At 38.6% G+C, this 16,524-nt stretch overlaps 1 protein-coding gene across 1 annotated transcript in view; it reads left to right on the top strand.

Annotated features, from left to right (window-relative positions):
• TTC3 (tetratricopeptide repeat domain 3) overlaps nt 1-16,524 on the top strand; it is a gene marked incomplete at both ends in the record, with an annotated part of 58,938 nt that overhangs the window by 24,468 nt on the left and 17,946 nt on the right. Inside the window, 13 exons of the mRNA XM_079548637.1 lie at nt 373-439; nt 2,423-2,560; nt 3,589-3,669; nt 4,306-4,418; nt 6,753-6,879; nt 8,130-8,252; nt 8,423-8,524; nt 9,178-9,270; nt 9,616-9,680; nt 11,276-11,412; nt 14,356-14,664; nt 15,486-15,749; nt 16,154-16,200. Coding sequence (XP_079404763.1) covers nt 373-439; nt 2,423-2,560; nt 3,589-3,669; nt 4,306-4,418; nt 6,753-6,879; nt 8,130-8,252; nt 8,423-8,524; nt 9,178-9,270; nt 9,616-9,680; nt 11,276-11,412; nt 14,356-14,664; nt 15,486-15,749; nt 16,154-16,200 — 1,666 coding nt within the window. The remainder of the gene's footprint in view (nt 1-372; nt 440-2,422; nt 2,561-3,588; nt 3,670-4,305; nt 4,419-6,752; nt 6,880-8,129; nt 8,253-8,422; nt 8,525-9,177; nt 9,271-9,615; nt 9,681-11,275; nt 11,413-14,355; nt 14,665-15,485; nt 15,750-16,153; nt 16,201-16,524) is intronic.

The raw sequence follows: 16,524 nt of genomic DNA, 5'->3' as shown, positions 1-16,524 counted from the left end.
AGGGGAAGAGGCCTAAAGTGTTCTTTAACCTTTGATGTTGGAAAGTCACCCGGATAGTGCCTTCATGAAAACAATTCAGTAAGGTAGAGAAGATCAAATAAAATGACTAAAATCATGGAGAAAGCCTCTACTTCCCTGAAGCCCTAGTGAATCCCAGGCCATAAGGTTGAATAGTATTGTAATCCTTTGTAAAATTCCAGTACTTCTTATTGCTGTTGTGGCAGAGTGTGCTGTGATAACCTCTGTCATATAGGCTAGTGTGTGATGTTGGTGATAAAAGTACAGGCACTTCTGTTTCTCGAGAGTTTAGGTACATGTAAAGTACATCTACAAATCTACAAATTCATAATACCCTTGTCCTGTTGTTTGTAGGGATCACCTTGATTTGAAGATAGACTCTAAAAGCATCCAAGATAAACTCTTCTGTACTGTGCACCAGGTAACTTGGGGAATTACTTAGCATATGACCTTAACTGTAAATGATTTGTTTCCTTTTAGTAATGTCCAGAATCCTAGTTCACTCAAAAACCTAGCATTTCACATTTAGCCTGATTTTTATCAGGGAACAAGGATCACATGATAGCACTGATTTATGCTGTTTCATTGCTGGTAGCCCTTTTTACTTCTCCTTTCCCCTTTCCACCACTATCTAGCCTTAATTTGGCAAAAAGGCAGCTGTCTTAGTCATGGTCCATGCTGAAATACTCTGTGCAAAATATTGTCTAGTTAGGAAAAAGAAAACTTCTGTGTGTGTGACCCTGAAGAAAATGCAACAAGATTTTTTATTTGGCATCAGGAGAAGTCTCTGTGGCTTCATAACTTCTCTCAGAATTACTTAATGCCTAAATACTTAACCTTACTAGTTATGTTTCAAATGCATGTTTTTAATGCTGAGATCATTGGGGGTTTATGCATCCATCTATCTGATAACCACCAAATACTCTGTACTTACAGTGCATAGTTTATTTGGACAATTAGTTCATCTTTAGATCAAACTTTTTTCATTCAACTGAAAGAACTTAATCAGAAATCTGCTACAGAAAAATTAAGCTTAGTTTGAATGGAATATGAATGGAGGTGTTCTCTGGTGTTCGTGCTTGCACATGACAGCAGTGTTATTTTATTCAAATTTGGGGGTTGGAGATTCATGATCCTTGAGGATCCCTTCCAACCCTGGCCATGCTGTGATTCTGTGAAGAGGAGGCAAAAACTGTTGTGGAGATGTTTTTGTATATAGGTTGCTTCAAACGTAATGCTTCATTTATTTCCATGAAAACTACAACAAAGAGCACAATAATACTGCTTGATAGAGCAAATTCTCAGCTACAAAAATACTATGTCAACACACTCACTGCCACTAACTATTTGTTTTTGCCACTGATGAACAGGAGCCTCCATGCTGCGCTTATAAAAAATCTGTCCCAGTGCAGGTGACCCACTGTTTCTCTTGCCACTGCTGGAACACCACCCAGTGCCTCACTGTGCTCACATCCACTTTTTGGTCTCCAGTGTTCAGCAAGCATCAATGAATGTCAGTGGGTGCCATTTTTTTTTCTACATGCAGTTGTTCAGTAGCACCCCTTTGTTTTATACACGTTTCCATGTCAGATGCCATCTTGTCAGAGCACCCCTTTGCTGCCATCTATCACATGGCAACAAAATTTAATGGAATATTGATGGGAAAGTTCACCCTCTGCTGCTCTTACCACCAACATTCGTCTCTGATGTTGTGAGCCAACATAATAGAAGACACTGCTTTCAGAGCAGCCCTTGTGTTTGTCCTTTGTAGCTCGGTATCACGATGAAAACAAAACATGATCAAGTATCATGGATGATCCATAAAGTACATTCTGGACATCCATTAGTTTTAGCATGCCAAAATGTTAATTCAGTTCACAGGAATACAGGAATTACAAAGTTATTGTAATCGTTAACCAGATCACTTTTTCTTGTTTGGTTTTGCTTGTGCTAGAGAAGCTTCTTAAATGATCAGAAGTATTTGTATGTTAGCACAATAATCTGCTTTCCGAAGCTAGCATTATGTTTTGTGTTTAGGTAGATGAAGGGAACAGAAGTTTCTAATTCTTCAATTGTTTGTATTAATTTAAAGTCTTACTGGTGGCAGCTTCCCCAGACTTAAGTAGGGAGCTGTAATGAAATTTTGATAACCTAATGCAATGTGAAGCCTTCAAGCATTAACTTGTAACCTAAATGGAGAAACAGCAAAGTGGGAAAAGTAATTCTCAGCTCTTTGGAAATACATTTGTGCACAAGGAATGTACAAGTGGGGGGAAAGCATATCTGCATTTTGCTATACAAAGTAATAAGATAATGCTTTACTTGAATTTGATGTTTCTAAAGAAGAAGAGGGGAGAAAAGATGCTGTTTTCATTTTGAGTAGCTGCTTTCTTAAACATTATAGGTGGATTCAGCTATGTTGCTTGAAGTGGTTAAATCCCTCATTCATGATGGTTATACAGCCTTGATGGACCAGAGGTGTCACAGTGCTGAACAGATGTTCTCACAATTGTTGAATATTATTGATCCTTCACAATTAAAGGTAAATTGAAAGGAATTAATTTATATATTCAGGTAATTGAACTTTATGCTTTCAATACTTTGTCGTATGTGAATTTGTCATCTGTCATTCTTTCCCTCCACCAAAATAAATCATTATTATTGAATTGTTGCCCATCACACTGACTACATGTTATACATTGCAGTATGTGTGTCAAGGAGCTTAAAAGTGAGAGAAATAGAGAACAGGGTAATTATGGGATCATATGATGTATCTTTGTAATGCTCAGTGTATGTGTGCATTTCTAGATGAAATTTTAAAAGTATCTGTCAAAATGTTGAATATGCAATGATTGCCCTGATAGCTTAACCTCTACTGACTGTGTTATAGAGTGAAAAGCATTTATATTGTTCTTGTCAGGTGATTCCTTGATGCAAGTATTAGAATTTCTGAGTGCGTGTGTCTAGCTGTTCTGCCCCTCAGCCATTTGTCATCCTGGATTTCTTAAAAGACAGCATCAAACAAGCAATAAAAAAAAAAAAAACCTGATATGTAGTGGTAGGTTTTATGTGACCATCTCTCTGCATGTGTACTTCAAGCTGGCTGTATCATAGTGCCAAGAGCAAGACTGTACTAACTCCATTACCAGGCAAATAATGCACCAATCCATCTGGAATTGTGACCTAGTTTATTAGGTAGAAAAGAAGTCTGAGATAAGGTGTTTGTGGGTTTTTTTCCTCTGTTTTTGTTTTTCAAATAAAAAGAAACAATTCTAAACATGACATCTAGCCAAGGTAAGTTGTGCTACGTGTAGTCAACATACTAGGCTGTAGTATTTCTAAAAGCAGACACTTCAGGATGTATCATTTTGAAATAATTAAGGCTGCCAAATGGCTGAGATAAAGGTGTAGTTAGCCTTCACTCTTTATGTCAAATGCAACATTAATGTGCTTGAAAGCTATGATAGTTTTCTACGCCTGCTGTAGATCTTCAATTCACAGTGGTCAGTAATGTACTCTTTACTAGCCAAGTGTTTTTGTGCTATTTCTATAATTTGATTTTATTTGCAGCAATTGAATCTTCGTCTTATTAATTATGTTGTAATCATCTATGGACATGCCACTTCTCTTCTTGGAATAGGACAGCCCGAGGTATGACATTAAGCCACTATCTTGCTTTTTATTTGAAGTTCTAGTTCAGATGGTTGGTCACCCATTTTTGTCTTAGCTCTTAACAGACATAAGATGAGTTGGGAAGGAAAGCTTTTATCACGGGTTGTAAAGTCATGTTTTGTAGGATTGGGTCTTCAATAGTTGTGGACAAATTAAACTACCAAATAAGAAAATTTCTTTTTAAAGTTTCAAGTGAGATTCTTAAGTATCAGTTAAGTGGTCAGTTATTTTTCTTCATCTTTGTTGTAATGTAGTTATGTAGTATTCTTTATTTAAAAAAAAAAAAAAAAAAAAAAAAAAAAAAGATGGAGACGGTGTTTTCAGGAACCAAAAGCATCAAAACAGAAAGTAGTTCCCTTACCTACAGTACTGTTTACAAATATTCAGTGTCTTGCAGTGAGTTGAAAACTAACTGGTCATTTGGAGCTCAATAAGCTTGTTACTTTTTAGATCCCTTGTTTTTAAAGTCCTTTATGCATGAACCTAAAGTTGCTTAATTTCTTTTTTTGCCCTTAGGACAAATCAAACAATAGGGCATACTGCAGGAAAAATAAGAGGAAAAAACAGAAAGTTGCTGTCTAAATATCTCATGTTTGTCTTAAATTTATTTCCAAGGCATTGATGAAGGCAGAAGACCAGTTTAAAAGAATAATTGTACATTACCAGGAAGAAAGATTTGATTGTCTGGCATACTATGGAATTGGAAAAGTATACCTCAGACAAAACCGGTTAGTGTAAAATAAAACTTCAGTATTGGATACAAAAGCTCTTTTCATTTGGGAAATGCATGTGTGAGTTGTTAATGTTTGTTTTGGGTTTTTTGTAATTAGTCTTTGTTAGTCAACAAATTCAAACATCAGGGTGATTTGTTACAACTTCAGTTTTGTTGATGTTACCATGTAATAGAAAATAAAATGTAATAGAAGGAGTTGAATCCAGCAGTCTCCAGGCAGTGGGGATGAGACTGACCAGCACGCCTCCACAGTGGAGATGAGCTCTTAGGCAAAGAAAATGATGAGCTTGGGATGCAGGCATTGGAGAGAAAGCTGAACGTATTGCGTGATCAGGGAGGATGAAGAGTAACCTTGGTTTTAGCCAAGACAGCTGTATCAGTGAGTCATTAAGTTCCCTGAGATAAATAGCAAAGAGATTCCTGAGCTAGGTAGAGGGAAGAGTGTATACATGGTTCAACCTGATCCAGCGTGTGAAAACTGGACAATTAACCGGCTTTGAAGAGAGCAGCAGGCTTGAACTGGCATCAGCCTACATATTCCTTCCTGGAAACTGGAAATGCCTGGCATTGTGACAGTGAGCACAGAGAGACTAGTAATGGGAACCGTGATTGTACTATGATTCAACTGCATATTGCGGTTACTGTCTTCACTTGTGTCATGATTTCACAGAATCACAGAATTGTAGGGGTTGGAAGGGACCTCCAGAGATCATCGAGTCCAACCCCCCTGCCAAAGCAGGTTCCCTACAGCAGGTCACACAGGTAGGCATCCAGGCAGGTCTTGAACATCTCCAGAGAAGGAGACTCCACCATCTCCCTGGGCAGCCTGTTCCAGTGCTCCGTCACCTCACTGTAAAGAAGTTCTTGCGCACATTTGTGTGGAACTTCCTATGCTGCAGTTTCCAGCCGTTTCCCCTTGTGCTGTCTCCACTCACCACTGAAAAGAGTCTGGCCTCGCCATTCTGCCCCCCACACCTTAGATATTTATAGACCTGGATCAGGTCCCCTCTCAGTCTTCTCTTCCCAAGGCTGAACAGACCCAGTTCACTCAGCCTTTCCTCATAGGAGAGATGCTCCAGGCCCATCACCATCTTCGTGGCCCTCCGCTGGACTCTTTCCAAGAGATCCTTGTCTTTTTTGTACTGGGGAGCCCAGAACTGGACGCAGTACTCCAGATGAGGCCTCACCAGGGCAGAGTAGAGGGGGAGGATCACCTCCTTTGACCTGCTGGACACGCTCTTTTTAGTGCACCCCAGTAAGCCATTGGCCTTTTTGGCTACAAGGGCACACTGCTGGCTCATGGCCAACCTGTCATCCACCAGGACACCCAGGTCCCTTTCCGCAGAGCTCCCCTCCAGCAGGTCATCCCCCAGCCTGTACTGGTGCATGCAATTATTCCTCCCCAATTTCGGTATATTGCTCCACTAAATCAAGATCTCATGAATTGCCTATGGCAGATTGACGTTGGATGCCACTGCACACACTTCCTGCCAGACAAAGCCCCAGTCATTGCTATGTAAACACAAGACAATGCCAAACTTACCAAATAAGTAAGTTTAACGTCAAACATTCAACCCTCTTGTGGAATATCTGCATGAACCTGGTCAGGATGTGCTGGACTCTGGGAGAGGATTCTTCCTTCCTGCTGCTGCAGTGTATCCAAGTTCTCTGCAAGGCACAGGAGGTGACTGTGACAAGTCTTGTGGATGTGACTGACTGCTCCTTCCTGCTGCAGTTTTGGTTGGCAGGGAGGCTGCATTTGTTTTGAAGAGGTGCACATGTGCACACATTAATACAACTGCCCAAGAGGCTACCACAGTCAGAGTACCAACCATGTAACACTGTCTGAAGGCAGGTAAAACTATAATACAGAGAGTAGTGTCCTCTGCTTCCTCTCTGGCAGGTAGAGATCAAAGGTCACTAGTGAAAATTTGTACGACCTCACTCTCCAGATTGTTGAGCACATCCATCTTCGTGGGTCTCTTGAACATTAGTGTAGGCTCTCAGTCTGCCTAATATCCATGGATGGGCTCTGGGACTCTCTATTCAGCCAGGCCTCAGGCCATGACTCTTTTATGCAGAATAGCCTTTTTTCCCAGATAACTTAATGCTCTTACATTCTATGTGCTCTCATCGTTATTGCTGCTGCTTTCTTCAATCATAGAATGAATTATGAAAGAATTATGAGCCATGTAAGAGGCACTGATATATGATCACAGAATTGTAGGGGTTGGAAGGGACCTCTTAGAGATCATTGAGACCAACCCCCCTGCCAAAGCAGGTTCCCTACACCAGGTAATCTGAACATTTTACCTGTTTTAAATTTCAGATTTTCAGATGCGCTCAATCAGTTTATGAAATCACAAACCATGATTAATCGTAAGATTGTACCTGGAGTATTAACTTGGCCCACGACATCTCAGGTGATTGAAGAAACACGAACAGAGAATTTACAGGTATGTTTAAAAACAAAAATAACAGTGCTGTTCTCTCAAATGGTCTTTCCAGAAAAAAAGCAAAAAGGATGTATTTCACAGAGCTTTGTAGTGTGACTTCTAGAGTGTCATCTTTACTTTGTTCCTCACCTCACATTGTCAAGGCCAAAGAAAGCGGTGAACAGAAGCAGGGAGAGATTCAACATGGAGAAGCCAGTGCTGCACTTCTTTTCTTGAGCACTTGTCAACTCAAAGGCTGGTGTTCGTAGAGAAGAGCTCTGTTTATGGTGGCTCTTAGAAAGCATGCTATGTAAATCATAAACTCTGTTTAAGAGTCTGTGCTTGGATATTTATTATGTAATAATGTAGTTCTGATCTGCTTCAAGTTATTCACGGGTTGCATATTATTAAACTTTGTTTTGGGTAGATATAAAGGTTGTATGAGAGTAAAGCTAGAGAAAACAAATTAGAAGTTAGAATTAGCAAAATTGTGTGATATGTATTCCAAAAATGAGACTTTCTGTAGTTCTTGGTAACTGATTGTATTGGGGGCTGTATGGTAAAATTCCTTGTTTGAGTAAAAAACTCTGTGGTTATAGGATTAAAAACTACTGTGTTGCATTGAAAAGCTTTAAAATTCCTTCTATGATTATTGCTGATGATGATTATTATAGAGACTCTTGGAGAGTGTCATACAAATATCTGGAGGCTGTGATTGGGCATTTATTTATTTCTAATAGTGTGTTATTAATTTCAGGCCAGTTCCAAAGCCATGGAACTTGTACATACTTTGCACAAAGCCACTGTAATGTACCTCACACACTGCTGAGGGAGACCTCATTAGCTCCATTGCAGAGCCAGGTCTGAGCTGTTCCTGGGAATGTACTTAATGTTATAACCCAGATCCCAGAGGTGGTATGAAATGGCAGGAGCAAGCAGTCAATTTTCATCGTGTTATATTGGGGTTGTCTGGGTTATCGTTTTTGCTAATTGAATATATAAGTATTGACATGCTATTGGAATTGTTAAGCTTGTATAAACCTGCATGCAGGGAAGTATACTCAGTTGATAGCAGTTCAAATGAACTTCAATATTTTGGTGTACAAGAACGATTTTGCATGGCTTTCACTATGAGAGAGTTGTTCTTTTGCTATTAGTTGCCTGCTGTTCAAAAAGAGATGTCTGTTTCACTGCAAAGTTCCTTAGAAGAAAACAATTGATCTTCTGTTGGTTTCTGTGCAATTTCTCTTCTATTGCTTTGTGTTTTTCAGTTGTTCTTAAAGAATTGCATTGAGGAATGCAAGTTCCCTCCAGAACCAGATGCAGTTTGTCGCTATCAGCATTGCCGTGGCAACTCCAAAATCCAAATATTTTTTACAGATCCAGACTTTAAGGTACATCTTAGTTCAAGAAAATTTGGGAAATAAAACTTTCTATCTTCCTGCTTTCAGTCCTTTTCCATATTAGAGAGCTATGAACACAACGTTTTATCGTGTCTTCAGTGAAGTTGTGCACTGTTCTGTGTTTTTAAAGATGCTAAACTTGTACTATTTTCCACTGCTAGGGTTTTATACGTATTACTTGCTGTCAGCAGTGTAGAGTGGAGTTTCATACCAGCTGTTGGAAAAAGTTGAAAACTGCAAACTACAGTGATAAGAATGACAAGGTAAGAGCTGTGTTAGACTAGAAGCATTTTATTTCTTCTTTGTCCAGTCAGTATTACAACATTCTTTTTGTTTGTGATAAGTGAGGTGCTACAGCTACATATTTTACTCATATGACAGGAAGAGAGGAAAGAGGATTCTCTTGCTGAATGGCCTAATATGCAAAGCTTGCTTTCATTTACAGAAGAGAGGCCTGGATGTGGTTAGCCTGTTTTTCTGGTGTTATTTATGTCCTTCCATGAGAAAATTTATTCCTTCTAAGGTCTTGTTGTTGAAGAAGCAATTTGACATCTATTATATCTGAAGTAATTTTACGGAAGATTATATTGGCAATCAATCTGAAATAAAAGGAAATTCTGGGAGGGTATGAGTACATAAAGTAATGGCCTTAAAGTTGACTCCTGAAAGTGAAGCTGGAGGTGGGCCTTTGCTTTGTGAATAGCAGGTATTTACCACAGGTCTAGAGCCCTTTTGGTTGGGATTCCTTTCTAGACAGCTGAGAGAGAGTGATTTGCTTGCTTCATCCAGTAGGAGTCTAAACCTATGCTAGCTTTAATTACCTCACTCACCTCAAATAAAGAAGCTCTAATCTGTATGAGAATGTAGAATTTGCATGAATTTGCATGTTTTTATGTTTTATCTTTTTCTCCTGCAGGATTTTCTTCAAGAATTATGTTTCACTCCTGACTGTACAGGCCTTATTTCAAAAATAGTTATTTTCAGTTCTTCTGGTTTGGTGAAACGTGAAGTAAGTAAAAGTTTATATAAAATATGAAAACCTTTAAAATATTTACTGTGCTGACATTGTTTAGTGGGAGCTATTGGGAATAGGTGAACGGTTGGACTGGATGATCTTTTAGGTCTTTTCCAACCTTGGTGATTCAATGATTCTATTGGTGTGTGCTGAGTTGTAATGTTTGATGAAGATATGTAGACCTTCATGAAGCGTAAGTAGCTTTCAAGTGTGCATAGTCACTGTGGTAGTATTATTTTTTTTATTGCTTTCAAAGCATCAAATTTTGTTGGGTTTCAGGAAAAATCAGTGCTGCATTGTAACCCAGATTTAATTAATATGATGTCATTTTTTTTGTAGTTTGAACAAAAGATCACTAAACCCAAGGAACCACCAAGAGCCATCATCAAACAGAAATGTTCAAGGTAAGCTCTCTAACGTTTAAGAGTAGGTTGAATCAATTTGAGGAAAAGTTTTCTCTAGGACTGAGCTTCATGCCTTTTAAAGAATTGCTAGAACACCACAAATACTTTGGAAAGCTGTTCTTGTCCTTTGCCTCTGAAAACATGTATTTGAATGAACTGATTTTGTTTTAATAGAAAATTAAATCATCTAAAAGGGTGAGTAAAAGTACCAAACAATCCAATCATAAAATTATTTAAATTAACTTATAAACCTGTAGCTCTCTGCGTTCGTTTTACAGTGAGATCACAGGAGAGAATTGATTGGTATGGCTGAAGAAATTATTGGTAACTCTCCAGTGGTCTTAGATTTTAAAAAGAATATTTGTATTTTGGTCACAGGAGACTCTTTTCAAACGTATAAGATATGAGTTAATACAAAACTGATTTGCCACAGGTCTGTACTGAGGGATACGTTGCCCGTTGCACCACTGACTTCCCAGCTATTTCAGCCAATAGCTTTTGAGCGTAAATGGCTGTAATCATCTTCAAGTCTGTCTCGCTCAAACCTCATCTCATTGTGAAATCTGTGGGTGGTGAAATAACACGTTGTTTGGGAAGAGTGTGATTTGTAGGCTCTCCGTCTTTGTCCTTCATTTGTAAGATGCTCAACAACTGGAATGCTGAAAGAGTGGGTGTTTGTTACTCCTCATAGCGGACTGCCTGTTCTGATTAAAAACAGTGTTTCAAGTTGAGTGCAGCTGGATTAGAATACCACCTTCATTTTCAGTCTGAGGTTGCAGGTGTTCTATTCTTTTGTTGCTAAAGGGAAGAACTCAGCAAGAATTTAACTGTGTGGGAGAGAAATCTGTCTGGCAAACTTTATCTGGTTGCTTAGAAAGTCTAAATGAAAACTGCATATAATAAAGCTATTTAATAAGGTGGATGCATATGCCTTTAAAGTAACTGTTTTTATGCTTTTTGTTCAAGTAGAATTATAATTAACAAGCCCAAGGGATAAAGCTGACAAGGAAATCCAAAAGTTCATGTTTGGTGCAAAATATTGAGTAAAAATTAAGGAAAAAAAAAAAAAGATTATTTCAGGTACTTATTCCTAATTCAGATGTTATTAACAAGAGTAAAAATTTCTTCAGGAATTTTGAGGATTGCATATCTGACTCATGAATGTTTGTGATCTCTCACACAATCAGATTTTTGTCCTCAAGAATCTCTGCATCAGTCTGTAGGAGACCACAGTGGTACAGTGCATCCCAATGTCCCAAGCATTCTGTTTTAGTGTTTTACAAAAATGTAACATGGTAGATGAAGCTAACAGAATGTGATGAAGAGTTCTTTAATTTTTTTCCCTTTCTTAGTACCCATCCTAATCCTTTGCTGAACTTGTAAATTTATAAAAAATATTTCCTCTTCATGAATTTACAAATTTACTAACTTAAACAAAAGGTAGCTTGACTATATTTATACTCTTCCAAATCATATTTTGCAGTAGAATGGAAGTGTATAACTGTTGTAAGACATGGAAAAAATTTACTCACCAAAGGAGTTAGGCACCTTTATCTCAAGTAACACTAGATTCACTGTTTAATTGTTTTTACCAGTTTCAGGAAGTTAAAAAGGAAAGAAGAAAAAAAAATACGAAGAAAACGTGCACGGGAAGATGCACTGAATTCTTCTAAACAGAAAATAGAAGAAAATCAGATGCAAAATGAACAGCCTCAGTACCGTAATCGCAGTGGTATGTAGAAGTACAGATTGCTGTGTTAAGAAAGCAGAAGGTACCATAGGTAATGTTCTGGGTGTCCTAAATCAAATGATAGCGGAAGAACAGATTATTAATATTGAGCATATTTCTCCCAGCACCACCCTTGAAGGCCTGCATAATCTTCCCTTAGGGACTTGAATTTCCACTTAAGATTACTTCTATTTCAGTTTTGGTTTTAATTTCTAAGTAACTGTAAGTTGTTGTATGGTCATTTAAGGTCCTCTTAAGGAATTTTTATTCTTGTTTCTGCAGCAGTAAAGGCTGTAAGAACTTGTGGAATCTCATCAGGTTCTCAGAGGATACATTTTAGTCCCCTACTCAACCAGATTCAGAGTTCTCCAGAGCCCTGCTGCCTGTTAAGTGGCATGTCACAGAGGTGCTGCTGGCTCATATCCTGGCACTTTCTCCATATAAACCTCTCACTTGCTGTCTTGTTAGTTTTTTTTCTTCTTTAACCATTTTGCTTGAGAGTGGCCCTTCCATTAGCAGCGTAGATTACTATTTTTGTTTCCTCTGGTTTTCTAAAATTATGTTCAGATCACTTGTGGGTTTTCTTTTGTTTTTTAAAGCTTAGATACCTACTTTCTTATGGCATATCTTTATTTTTAATCCTTGGATCTACTGTATAGCATTCAGTTGGGTGTTTATGGTTTGACCTCAGTGATCTTTAAAACTTCTAAGAACGCAGTACTTGTACTAAAGGTAGAACTCCCTGGTGACTGGAAAAAAGAATGAGATATCACACCTGTCTTTAACAAGGATAGAAACTATGGCCCAGGGGGGCTATCGACCTTGTCAACATCACCTCAGTTCTGGGGAATACCAAGGAGCAGATCCTCCTGGGAGCTAAGCTAAGGCACCTGAGAGAGAGAGAGAGAAAGGTGACATGGGATAACTAGCATGGCTTCACCAAGGGCAGATCCTGCATGACCAGACTTGTGGTTTTTTTATGATGGCATAACTGCGGCAGTGGACAAAGGAAAAATTAGTGACATCATCTATGTGGACTTTAGTAAGGCCTTTGACAAGGTCACCCATAATATCCTGCTCTCCAGATAGGAGAGATGTGGGTTCAACGGATGGACTGTGCAATGGATAAGGAGCTGTTTAGGAGACTGTACCCAGAGTGGTGGTTCGTGGCTCAATGCCTGGGTGGAGATCAGTGAAAAGTGGTGTCCCTCTGGAGTCAGTAATGGGACTGATGCTCTTAAATATCTTCATCAGTGTCGCTGATAGTGGGATTGAGTGCATCCTCAGCAAGTTTGTGGATGACACCAAGCTGTGTGGTGCAGTGGATGTGCCTGAGGAACAGGATGCCATCTAGAGAGACCTAGGCAGACTCAAGCAGTGGGCCCAGGAGAATCTCATGAGGTTCAACAAATCCAAGTGCAAAGTCTTGCCCATGGGTCATGGCAGCCCCCGCTTATCAGTAAAATGGAGGATGTAAGGATAGGGCACAGCCCTGATGAAAACTGCTTGGGAGTGTTGGTGAATGGCAAGCTGGACGTGAGCCAGCAATGTGCCCTCACTGCCCAGAAAGCCAACCACATCCTGAGCTGTATCCAAAGAAGCGTGGCCAGCAGGGTGAGGGAGGTGATCCTGCTGATCCTGCCCTTCTGCTCTGCACTGGTGAGACCTCAGCTGGAGAACTGTGTCCGGATGGGGAGTTCTCAGCACGGGAGGGACATGGAGCTGTTGGAGTGCATTCAGAGGAGGGCTGCAAAAGTGATCCAGGGGATGGAACACCTCTCCTATGAGGACAGGCTGAGAGAGCTGGGTGTGTTCAGCTTGGAGAGGAGAGGGCTATGGGGAGAACTGAGTGTGGCTTTTCAGTATCTAAAGGAAGGCTGTAAGAAAGGAAGAGGCAGGCTTTTTAGCAGGGTCTGTTGTGATAGAAGAAGGAGAAATGTTTTCAAATGAAAAGAGGAGAGATTTAGATTGGATATAAGGAAGGTGATTTTTACAATATGAGTGCTGAGGCAGTGGAGGAGAGGCAATGGATGCCCCATCCCTGGAGACACTCAAGGTCAGGCTGGATGGGGCTCTGAGCACCTGATGGAGCTGTAGGTGTCCCTGCTCATTGCAGGGGGAGTGAATCAGACAGACTTTAAGGATCTCTTCCAGCTCAAAGAATTCAGTGATTCTATGAAAGACAGTAAATTTAAATTGAATATGAAGAAATGTGCTTAGTATGCTTGAAATTATATCCTTCTTAGAATGATCAATTATTCTAAATGTAATATGTAGTGCCTTGGTTTTTAAAGGTGTTTTTTTTTTGTTTTTTTTTTTTTTTTGTAAAAATCTTTTCAGGCCTACATCTTTTAAAGCTGGGTGCTATCAATTAAGCTCTCAAAGTGACATTCAGTAGATGTGTGGTATTGAAGGCTAATGAAGGTGTAGTTTGATACGAGCACATCATGTCTCCACTGTTGTTCTACAGAGAACAAGAGGCAGGCTCAGGGCAAAGGTTTACTGTTGAATGTATGCTTGGATGTTCAGAAATGGGCTTTTGCTCTGGGAACTGGTGCTTGGGGGAGTTCTGTCCCTGTGCCAGGGCTGGCGTGCTGCCTGCGCAGATAAATTTGTGCAGGCAATTGCTTGAACTTCCTGTTATTGGCAAGTGAAAAATATTTTTCTCTCTGCAATCTAGTTGAGGTGCTAAGGATTACTTTGTTCCATTTCCTGAATTTAGAACCAGGTACTGTCACATTTATAATGATAAAGTAAGCTTATATAAAAAGTTAAATATTTTGTTATTTTGAGTGTGGTAAAAAAGCTAATACTTAAAAGCCACTTAGTCCAAATTATCTGTACTTTAGAATTGATGTTTTCAACTGTGTTTAAAAAAAAAAAAAAAAAAAAAAAAAAACAAAAACATGAAACCTTTTTGTTGTTTGTTTTTAAATCCCGTTGTAGATTATGCAGGTTATGCTGGTGATCAAGTCCTGCAGCGTATCATTCAAAATGCTGAGCAGATAAAAAAAGCTGTTCGTGATGCCTCCAAACTGTTAAAGGAATTACTTTCCTGGTTTGTAATCAGTGAAGAGGCTTACGCGTCATATTGCAAAACTAGCAGCAAGTCACATGTTGTGGTGGAACAGCTCATCAGTTACTTGGTTCAGGAAGAAAACAGAGTGAAAACAAGGGGTTTTATCCGTGTCCTGAGTGAGCTGGAGGAAGTGGATCCCAAATTACAGAGGTGGATGAAACACCTTAATGATTTGGGTAAGCTGTGTGTTTATGTAGTAGCACAAGAATTTACCTGGTCATTATTGTTCAGTCTACAGTTGGAAAAATAACCTCCCTGTTTCCCAGTTTGGCTTTCTTAACTTTGAAGGGTGGAAGTAAAACTTTCTTCTTGTTCTGTTACTTGATCATTGGCAGGATTTCTGGAGAAGTAGATATGGCCGTTGGTGAGAGCAGCAGCCTCTTATCTCTGCAGAGATGAACTTTTCAGAAGAAGTAAAGCATTTTAATGATGCGAGGCTTTGAGAGAAAGAAACAATATAGATAGATATTTTTTTCTTACATCCTAAAATTCCTGAATAGGCTTAAATGAGAATATTTATATATTTAATCTGGAAAGTGTATCATGGTGATTTTTTTTTTTTTTTTTTTTGGTCATTTGACTTTATCTGATTGCTTAACTTGGAAGGAATTTATTTTCATATTCTTTGGTATTGCCTTGCTGTGTAGTTTGCTGTTGAATTTATACTTGGATGAAGATAAAAGCTTCTGTTTACTTGCAGAATGGACTTAAGATGCCAAAAACTTCAGTAAAGATTCAGTATTCTAGTGTGTCCATGTCCTTCAAAGAATTTGTTCAGTTGTATTGCACTCATTGTTGACAGAGAGTATAATTAATATGAAGTTAATTTGTTGTGTTAGCTTTCATTTGCAAGATTAAAAAGGTTTTACATAATCCATTTCATCTACCATATATTTAATTTTAGGAACAAACTGCTCCTCTTTCAAGAATATCCCACTTAGAAACAAAACAAACTCTGAGGCTGAAATGAAACAATGGCTTTTTTCTGCTCTTTTAGGGTTTACAGCTACAGTGAACTTTATCCTTCAGTATGGACAGTTTTTAAAACAACTTGACTTTTCTATTTTAACTGCACTCTGGAATGAGAAGTATGGTAGTAAATTTGACTATGTGTCAAATAGTTCTGAAAGCAAAGAAATTCTCGACTATTTTTTAAAACCACCTCTAGAAAAAGTTCGTTGTTTTATATGGCTATTAGAAGACAACAGAGAAAATTTTCCATCTCTTCATCAAGCTTTAGATGAATTCTTTAATAAAGCAGGTAAGTATGCAAAGGTCTCCATTCTTACAAGCATTGAATCTTGTCTGCTTTTTACACCTCAGTTGATATACTCTGTAAAAGCTGAATCGTCTTTAATTTCTAACCTTGTATACATGAACTTGTGTGTTCAGTGCTTAAAATACTATATAGTCTTAAAGAACCAAGGCATTTTGTTGTAAGCTACATTCTGCTGGTTGTATCATGTGCCAGCACACAAGTCTATGGGTATAGGCAGTCCGTACAGAATTAGTATTTAATTTTAAGCATAAAGATTCTGTAACAAATCTTCAGTGGTGTTTGATGGAGTATAATAATTATTACTGTGATCGCATAGCTCACAGTTGTGAATTACACTAAATAGTAATATTCCAGTTTATGAGTGTGATTTTATTATCCTTTTACAGACAACCCTACCATCATATTAAAGAAGCAGGGAAATGAAGATATATTGGTATGTTAACCTAAGTATGGGTTCTGATCTAAGCTCAGAAACAAATATGTGTTTGGTGTTGAGAAAAATGTGCAAAAATGAATGAGACTCTTGCATTTCTTCACTTTTTTGTTTGTTAACATCGTCCTCGAGACCTGATTAGAGACTTACGCTTTGAAGCTTTTTAAAACAGCTTCTGTCCTTTAGTAATGCACTGCATACTCTTTTTCTTCTGTGAGTAAGTATTTGTATGGGATTTTCTCTTTGATTAAACCAACAGGAGAGCTCTTAGAGTGTGTACATTTCAAGGATGGAGATGAGGGAGTTGCAGTGATAGCGAGCGAG

The sequence above is a fragment of the Tetrao urogallus genome (assembly GCF_951394365.1).
Source record: "Tetrao urogallus genome assembly, chromosome: 1".
Lineage (NCBI taxonomy): Eukaryota > Metazoa > Chordata > Aves > Galliformes > Phasianidae > Tetrao > Tetrao urogallus.
This window is presented reverse-complemented; position numbering and strand designations above follow the sequence as displayed.